This window comes from Geospiza fortis, unplaced genomic scaffold, assembly GCF_000277835.1.
Source record: "Geospiza fortis unplaced genomic scaffold, GeoFor_1.0 scaffold190, whole genome shotgun sequence".
In the NCBI taxonomy this organism is placed as follows: domain Eukaryota; kingdom Metazoa; phylum Chordata; class Aves; order Passeriformes; family Thraupidae; genus Geospiza; species Geospiza fortis.
In genome coordinates, this window is record NW_005054328.1 from 3206006 (window position 1) to 3216035 (window position 10030).

Here is a 10030-nt window from a genome sequence, read left to right on the forward strand (position 1 = left end):
GGTTATACCATTGCAAGAACAATAGCTCTCTAGCTAAAAATAAGGAGGACAGAAAACACTTTGAATCATTTCAAAAATCAAAGATTTCTTTTTGTTTAGCAGACTAAAACGTACCTGATTGATTTGACAGATAGCAGTGATGCCATACGAGCTTGTATCGACTCCCAGCTACTGAATCAAAATGCAAATAGCATTTTCCCCCAAAGCAGCACTGGCTGTGTGGTGCCCTAGCAAGAACTGCCAGCACTGTTTCATAGGGTGCACTAATCAGGGCCTGGATGATCAAGAGACATAAACTTACCCATCAATAAGTATCTTTGTAATTAAGTCAAATGTGATGTCACTGACATGTCAGGCAACCAACAGAGAATTGTGCCTGCATTCACGGGGTGACCTAGAACTCCCAAGCATAAAAAAGACACAGTCCATAGAGGTACTGCCTTCACAGCTGTCTTTGAGTACATGCTTCATGTGTGTGTCTGAGTAGCCCATGTTCACCCACGTTCAGTGCTTTGAGCTGAGCAAGAGAACAGGTAATAAAACCCTTCCCCCATCAAACCCCAATTTCCCAGATGCTAAGAAGCAAGTGATATGAAAAAGAACATTGAACATCAGAGGATCCAGTCCGTTCTATCCAATCATCCAATAAATCTGATTTGACCATGTTCTTATTTTTAATTACTGGTGGGGAATAGAGTTGTGAGAAGGATGCCTGCAGAGAGAGCCTACCCCAGCACATGTTAATCATCTAAAGGACAAATCTTGTGCTGAACACGGTGTATTTTCTGATTCCAGGGAGGATGCAAGCAGTGGATTGAAGCAATAGATGAGACTTGTGCAAGACATAATTGACCACACCATACTTTGCTATGATGGCAGGCTTGACTCTCTGCTACTTGACATCTGGAGTAGCTATTTGCACTGAAGTTCTAGGAGAGCAACATGGGTGCAACTTGATGTTATAAGGTTGATTACAGAGATCATACTTGGCAGACAATGAAGGAACTTACTGTACCCAGCACATGTAACCACGAATTGCACCTAATGCCAAAAGTGCTCCAGATTCTCTGGGATAAGAGACTTCATTAACACCACACAATGTCCAGCAAAAGCTAAACTTCATGGCTAATTGTATTCCTAATTGTTAACAATTCCAAGACCAAATAAGGAATCTAAGGGGATTTTTTTGTTTGTTTTAAGAGGGCATCCTATTTTCAGTCAGTTCCCTAAGGGTGATTTCGAAGTCACTCCACTATTATTTGGGGACAATATTCTTAATTAGGAAGTCCCTGTAACCTTAAAATAGGAGGATGTGTCACAAAAAACGGTTTTCTCAAAGTCCTGGGCAACAAAACAGATTACATCACACAATCTGCACAACACTAAAATTAGCAGGAATCTTGAGGCAAGATGGGACACAGAAGAACATACTACAGAATGTATAAAACCAAACTCAAACAGCATGAAAAAAGTAATGTTTATTTTTAATGTTTACAAAAGCATGAACACCTTATGCAAAAGCAGCACCCTGAACCATACATTTCCCTCAATCCTCCTGGGATATTGGCAGAAAGCAAGTATTTTCTCTGCTCTTTAGTGCTCAACATACTCTGCTGAGGTAAATGGGAACCAACCCACTCATTTCCATGGAGTTCCCTCTGCTTGCATTAGCAAAGGGGCCGGTGCATCAGACTGCAGTGCAATGAGATGTCATATGGGTGTCTTGCCTTAGGTATCAAATTAGATTAGTCTGTGTTTCTAACCAAGATAAACACACTATCCAGATAGTTAATTAGCTCCCCATTCTCTTCAGTTTTGACTGAAATACATCTCAGCCCACATTAGCTTCATGCAAGGTTTAATTTTATGCACCATGAACAGTTTTATTCAAGTTTTTAAGAGATAGCTAATGCTTGTAAGCTATTTTAGGACTGAGGTCTTGCATCACAAAAGCTATTTGTCCTTTCTTACCTCCCTTCCCAGCACATGCAGTTCAAGTGTTTACTCTGAAGAAATGTGCCCTTAGGTTAACCTGAAAAAATGTGCAGCATTTTCATTTTGCCTTCACCTTTTTCTCTTGGTCTGGAGCTGGAAGTAATTGATGGTCCTGTAATCAAATAGGCCATGCTTTTGAACTTACAGGGAAACATTTGTTTAATAGTTGGACTCAGTCATCTTAATGGTCTTCTCCAACCTAAATGGTTTTATGACTCTATGATTTATTTTTAGAAGTTTTCTGTCAAACAGAGAATATGATTGCAATGATTTCAAAGACTCACCTGGAGCAAGTTAATCATACTAAAATGATCGCTACCATAATACAGCATAATTCCCCAGCTACCCTGAGTTGAGATCTCTCCCCTCAGAATCTACAACTGATGCCTCAAAATATTTATTACATTGGTAGAAATGGCTCTGTCTTGTCTGCCATCCTATACCTAAAATAACTGACAAATACTATTTATTTTTGCAAGACTGATATTGGATCTGTGGAAGGAAAACTGCTTCATTTTCCTGCTGGAGCTAGGAATCATTCTATTAGCTCCTGCCAAATTCACATTCAAGAAATATAATTTACTTCACATATTGAAAGAATCTGCTAAGAACCCATACATATATACACACACATACACTATGTATGTGTACACATATATACACACATGTATAGATAATTTGTATTTAATTTTACACTGAAAAAGTGCTAAAATAATCCAACAACTGTCACTGCTAGAGATGAGGCTAAATGAAATGGTATTACTTATATGGCATCAAATATTTAGAGACTCTGGTCCAAGAGCTTCAGAACTCTTAGCAAAAATTATCATTCATTGGCAAAAAAGAAAAGTTTCAAGTTGTTTGAATTTTTCAATAAATGGAAATATTTAGAAGAACAAAACCCAATAACCCTGTAAAGAATAATTGTACTGCAAAAGATTGTATAATTTGAATTTCAGTACTGTGTATAGAAAATACACATTCATACATACTTTCATGGCAAAATTTTAAGCTTCCTTAGATCCAAAGATGACCCTAATGAATCTGTCAGTATTTCACATGTGCATTATTGCCTATATTTTGATAAACAAAAAGCTGTACAAGTTGAGCCCTGTATTCTCTGAGTCTGGCTGCATAGCCAGAAACAGAAATATTGCACTCGAGATCATGCCTACAAAAATGCACATTTAATAAGGCCATTATATTCAAGATTGTAATGGGACTTGAATTACGTGAACAATCAAATATATCATAAATAGACCTAGGAAAGTCATACTGCAAAAGATGTACTCAAAACAGCAGTGTTCCAGTAATTAAATAACTGGGGTTTTTTCCCCCATGAAATGGCAATCTCTCAAACCGGTTTTATGCACAGGGCCAGACAACATGGTGTGTATGTACACGTGCATTCTCACAATGAGTTTGTCACGTTGTTTAGAATTTAACAATTACCCCAGAATTTGATAGTAGATTTCTACTCAAGTTCTGTCAACAATGTTCAAGTTCCAATCAACTTTAATTCGCTTCCATGCATGATTAGGGGGAAAAAATTTTGACTTTCAGTTATTTAAATATTTACCATCATGCAAGACATAATTCTTAAGAATTAGTCAGAAAGTGTAGCAAAGACACAATTGAATCTGTACTGGAATACTCCTCAGTATGCTGTTTCAGAGCTAGATCACATTAAGAGTATCAGTTTAGCTGATCTGGCTCATTGAATGAATGACAGAGCAAACAACCAATCTAACACAATTCAAGGAATGATACAGACTTAGAAGTTAGCTGCCCACATCCCATGGCAAATAGAAAGAAGCTACCCTTTAATCAAAGTGGGGTAAACGACCTTGAAATTACAGCAGGGTAACTGCATTCACACCAGTCACTACCTTGGAGCAGCAGGTGTGCTGTAAATCTGCTCTGTAGTTATTTACTCCTTCAGCTACTCCAAAGTTACTGAGCCAAAGTTACAAAGCCAGCATTTTGGCTTGGTTAAGGGTAGTGGCATCTGTCCAAGAAGGAAGGGTAGATCCCCATCCCTCTTCCCCATGCCACACTACACAAATACGCAGTTATGCAAATGCAAAAAGCATCATTACAAAGGCTGGAAGAATCAGAAGACACAGCAGATAAGAAACTTAATGGTCACGTGCATTTGAGTTCAGCAGAGACAGTTTTTCACAATTCTACATTCTGCCCAAAATTCCAAAGTGGTGGTGATTAGGAATGAACCACCTCCCAGCTGAACCAACTCCAGCATTAGGAATTATTTTTTAATACAACAGATTATATGCTTAACTCTTTTTCCTAGGACCTGTTTTCTGGGTTGAGATTTGTTTTAAAATAGAAACAAGAAAAACCTGAGAGCCAGAATATGTGACCCGCTTGCATATTATAAACAGTCAATGGATGATTGAGATACAAAAATCTATTAACATGTCACTCACTTTATACTCACAGTTCAGTGTACGCTTTCTGCACCAATGGTGCCACTTGCCAGATATATGTTTGTTGCTACCTCTGGATATGTTTTTGACCAGAGCTGGGGAGGGGGGGGAATGCATTTGGACAGTAACAATGCAGTGCTTGCAGTGATGGCCAAGGAACACAGTAATTCAGGATATAGTTTCTAATTCCACCCATCTTCTACTCATCGCATGCTAAGCAGCTCAAAATGTATCTCTTAGTAATCACATTATTCAGAAGGTGTAAAAATCTTTCCCTATTTTCCTCACAAAAGGAATGGTAAAAAGTCCTTTATGTAACATGTAAATGAAAATCCATCTAAAAGTTTCTACTTATTTTAGCAGTTTTGACTTACAATGGTGGCCTGTCTATCAGCAATACTTTGCCTGCAAGTGTCTAACCAATAGAGTTTTGACAGGTATCAAGCAATAGCAACGTTTTCAAGGTTTTATGTTTGCTGTATTTAGTACTTTTAACCCCGATTCTCTCTCCCAATAAAGTGATGGTTGGTCTTGTAGTTAGCATGACTACTCATGCACACATTTCTAAATGGAATTACATGCTGTTTTCTCTCCATCATAGCATTATCTTACCATTTTGAGTATTTTGAGTCAGTGCCACAGATTTAATGCAGGTCACAGACAACAAGCAGTGGACCTATTTTTACTGCTTGCTTCAACCAATATATTTGTTCATATTTACACATTCTTAAAATGTACTCTTGACTTGGCTCTACTAAAAGTACCACTCCAAAATTCCAGTTTACACTAAAATGATGACTTGATCAAAGGATATCACCAAAAATCCCTTTTACTCCCACAGGGAAACACACGTTCTCCTGAATTAGTATTAACGGATATTTAGATTAGAGGACTCCATATTTCAGAAACCAGTTATTTAATGCTCAATATTATTTTCTGCAGATGAAGAGGTAGGTATATTTCCACACAAGAAAAAATAATAAAACAAAAACCAAACTGTAACAGATACTCAATTAAATCAAGTAATGTCTGAAAAGTCAAACACTGTTCTGACAGCACATATTTTGTCTAAAGGTACTCTCCAAGGAGGAGAAGAAAAGTTGCACATTCTGATTAGATAATACGTCATAATTTGAAATTTAATAATTTTCTGGAAAGAAAGCACAAGTATTCAAATGCTACTTCCTTTCCCTCCCCCCCACCCCCCAAGAAATGTGGGTGCCAACAAAACTGCCTGTATCAATGGTAGTATTAACTTTTGGACTGCTAAACATGGAATCAACTGCAATTCTTCCTTAATTCACCAACACCAGCAGTCTACAAGTTTACACAGATACCATATGCATGATAATTACATAATTACAATAGAAATTCAACTTTAGTGTTGTTCTTAAAACAATCTTCATAAATAATGAAAATATCTGTGTTCTAGCTCTTCAGTAACCTAAGGTTAATTGGTACAGATAGTGTTTTTTTCTTCCTTTTATAAACCAAACTGGAGGTTCCTCACTGCCAGCAATGGTTAAGGCCTGGATAAAGTTACTCTCCTTTTGCTTTTCCCTTTTTCTGCTTTTTTCCATTTTCCACCACCGCATTATTTTCTGGTTTGCTTACTCCATTTGCAACAGCACCATTTGCTATTTTGCCATTCTTTACAGGTTCCTTGGGCAGCTTATATGTCCGATAGTAGAAGTTACCAAACAGGAAAATGAAGGTGATAGCATAGAAAATGACACCCCAGTGCATCCATTTAGGGAAAGGACAATCAATATAAATAGACAAGGCTGTGTGGCCAATAGTCACATGGAACTGCACCTGAAAGACAGAAAATATAGAATCAAAAACCTCTGGATATATTCTGTAGGTCTGAGCACATCAATTTATACCAATTCATTAAGTAATGAAAACAGCTGAACTGGGAGGTGGTAGGAAAGCTATATTTGCCTGTCACATTCATGCAGGCACATTTATGCTTGACCAGGAGCATCCCATTTATTGTCATATCTGGCATCAGTTTTCAGAAACAGGACAATGAGAAGATAATAAGCGGTCTGAATTTTCTCTACATTTTGAAGGTTCTTTTGTTATTCAGTTGAAACAACCAGCAAGGAAGCATTAGACTTTAACTCACACAACTCTTACATATGCTGCATATGTTTTTTCAAAGCTGAATAAATGCTTCCATCTCCAGGAAGTACTCTAATTGAGGACTGCCAGGCAGAGAACTTTTGGAAGGAGCAGCATCTGATCCAAAGCTCTGCAAATGCAAATCCACACAGAGGCAACACTTTTTATCCCAAAAGGAGGGGAATTACTTACCAATTGCAATATGGTCAAATATCGTTTCCACCACAAGTATTTCTGAAATTTAGGGCCACAAGCTGCCAATCCATAATACATGTACATAATGACATGAATAAACGCATTCATTTGAGCTCCGAAAAAAGCTGTCCAGGAACAGAAGGGAAGACCATCACATCATTTTGGAAAAGAGGATTCTTTTCTAGTATTACTTGTATCATTTTTTATAGTAGTAAAAATTGCAAAACACAAGACATGTCAGGATTCCATCTCCAAAATATTAAATAGTATAATACAGACCTGGCTTTCAACATGTGCTGACACAAACAGATGTTAATGCAAGTAGTATGTCACACTTTCAGTGTAACTACTTACACCAAAGCTTTTTATAAGATTTTTGTTAAATAAACATAAATGACATCTATTCCACATTAGTTGTTGTAGTATAACTGCAAATGTTTTTCTAAAGGATTATTAGAAGTTTCATTTGGCAATGCAAAGTATAAAGTACCAGGCTCTGAATTCCAATCTTTTAAACTGTATTTAAATGCAAAAGGTTCACTTCTCAGCAAGAAGTCAAGAAACTCACATGGAAGTCTGATTAAATAGGCCAAAAAAAGCCCATACAAAGCAAGACTTGACTCATGTTTATAAGACTTTTAGGCATTGCCAGGTGAGTTTGTCTAAATTAATAATCATTAGTTTCTTTATTTATGATTTAAAATATCCAGCATTCTTAAATATGTCAGTGTATAGTATAACATTTTCTAGAATGATCCACGTAAGGTGCATCTTGACAGTTTCATTTGCATTAAGATCCCTTTGCTTTGGCAAGATTAGCAGCCCTTTAACAGAAACACATTATATTTTATTAAAGTATTCTTACACTGACAGAGAGGCTCAAAAGTATAAGATTAGGGCAATACAGACAACAGCTGCTGACATCAAACAGCTCAGATGCCCGTGTGGTCTGGATCCACTTGTTGTAATAGGGTCTAGTTTATAATAGACCTGTCTATGTAAGCAATGTGCTATCAACTAGAAAATAGAAGAACACAGATCTATCCACATTTATGCAGTGGTGCTACATAAAGGCAGAAAAGCAGCTGCTGCTTTTCCTTTTGCAGGCTCTAGGAACTAAGAGGCACTGCTAGAACACAAAACTTGAAATAAATTTGGAAATAGTTGTAACTGTTGCAGTTACAACTGCAACAGTTAAAAACTGCAGATATTTAGCATGAAAATTCTGAAAAGGCAACAAGGGAGTGGACCTTCTGAGATATCCAGGGAATTTCTCAGCAAGACTACAAGTAACCATCCAGTCTCCAATTATCTTATTTTATAGGTGCAGTTGCCATTAAAGATCATTAAACATCTGAATACCTGCTTCCTGCATATTACATGAGAGAAATTGAAAGGCAGTCAAGAGATGCTGAATTTACATATTTTTTCCTTGCAATGTAAGTGGCCACTCAGTACTAAATACCTATAGTAAATGGGAGCATAAACCATCCATGCATTAAGTGTTAATGTGGTTAAAAACAAAACAAAACCAAAACACCAAACCCAAAATATTAGTTTAGTGTTCATAGTATTTTGTGTTTTTACTATATGGTATTTTCAGTGTTGCAAGCCTACAAAGCACACATCAAAGGAAAGAGAGCATTTTCCCTGTGCCCTCAGCTCTGCAGAGCTTTCAATTTGAGATGAGGTTAAACAACAGGAGCAAGAGTACAATGTAGGCAATGAAGGCAAATAAAATAAACAAAAAGAAAATTATTTGATGGAGGCTTTAGAAAAGAAGCAAGGGAAAAAAGGCTGATAATGAATTTAGACTTGTGTCATTATGAATAGGTTTTAAAAGTGAATTGACAGATTTATTGGCTCACCTCCAAGGGAAGGTTTCAGAATTTTATATTTGCCTCTTAATAAAAATAAAAGCAAACCTCAAACTCATATACAATGCCAGAATAACATCTCCATTGTCTTCATTAAATTTACACACAGAATGTGGCCCATAATTAGATTTTGCAGCTCTCTGTATCTGCAAAAATTAAAGTTAAGCAAGATGCATACATCTTTCTGTTTCCCACAGATACAGATACTTTCGAAGGCAGAACTTCAGGCTTGCAATTGATGCCCATGAGGAAAAGAAAAGAAGTTTTGCAATTCATTAGACTATTGCCCTGTTATCTTTTCCTCCCCCATGTTTCCCACAGAAGGAGACTGTATGCATTAATAAACAGTTTTGTATATTATTAAGTCAAGTCTATGACATTTTCTTCTATTGCTCCCAAACAATCACAATTCTCCCTGCTGTCCAGTCAAAAGCATATGAGAGGAAGGGAACTCACCTTGTCCACCTGCAACCCACTTAATACCAATCCACCACAAGGTGAACATGGTGAAATGGTGATAGACATGAAGGAAACTAATTTGGTTAAATTTCTTCCTCAGGATGAAGAATACTGTATCCAAATACTCAATTCCTTTAGAGACATAATACCACCATAGAGCAGCAGCTATCTGCAATGAAAAACAGAGACTATGTAAGTTTGAGTGATTCCAAGCTGAATGGAATAAAGTTCTCACCACCTAGCTACTGTAAGAGAAGGATAGCACTTCCTTCCCTAAATCTTGGTTAAATGTTGAGGTGGAGCCAAACATCTGACAGTGTGAGAACAACAGAAAATACTCCTTTCATCTGTTCTGGACATGGAAGAAGATTATGGAAGAAGATTACTCTGAGCCTGTTGCTCACAAATCACATCTGTAAAAAAGAGCTGATATAGTTAAAAGCTCCACCATATCTGAACAGTTTACCAGTTAAGCATGGGAAGTTTGTGTCCTCATTCTCTCCTAAGCTTTGCAGAAGTCTGCCACAGGGCTTCCCCTTCTAATGAGGCAACACTTTGATGTGGTCAGAACAATGAGGCAGAAACATGATGATAAAATGAAGTTGCAAAGGTGAAACCTCCAGTACCACAGGCATATGGGTGGAAAGATATCAAAAAAAGTAAGATGCAGCACAGGTTTCACATTCCTTATAGCAATATTCTCTCAGCTTCTTCTGGCCTGCTCAGTAACTCCCTCTGTAAAGCAGCATTCCCCCAGTGGCTCTCTGCTATTCAGGGAGTGGAAAAAAAAAGAGACCACAGGAGCCATACAAACTGAAGAGATATCATCCATCTACCCAACAGGGAAGTGCTACACACCCAAAATTCTTTTTCTTATCCACCCATCACAGCGCATCTTGCCCAGGATGCAACACAGACAGAACTTCCTGC

The 10030-nt window shown here is 37.4% G+C and overlaps 1 protein-coding gene across 1 annotated transcript in view; it reads right to left on the bottom strand.

Moving 5' to 3' along the window:
* Positions 1 to 1460: 1460 nt before the first annotated feature.
* The window catches only part of ELOVL4 (ELOVL fatty acid elongase 4), a 37165-nt gene continuing 28595 nt past the window's right edge, over positions 1461 to 10030 (bottom strand). Inside the window, 3 exon segments of the mRNA XM_031057152.1 lie at positions 1461 to 6257; positions 6762 to 6889; positions 9098 to 9269. Of these exon segments, the coding sequence (XP_030913012.1) occupies positions 5982 to 6257; positions 6762 to 6889; positions 9098 to 9269 (576 nt within the window). The 3' untranslated portion in view covers positions 1461 to 5981.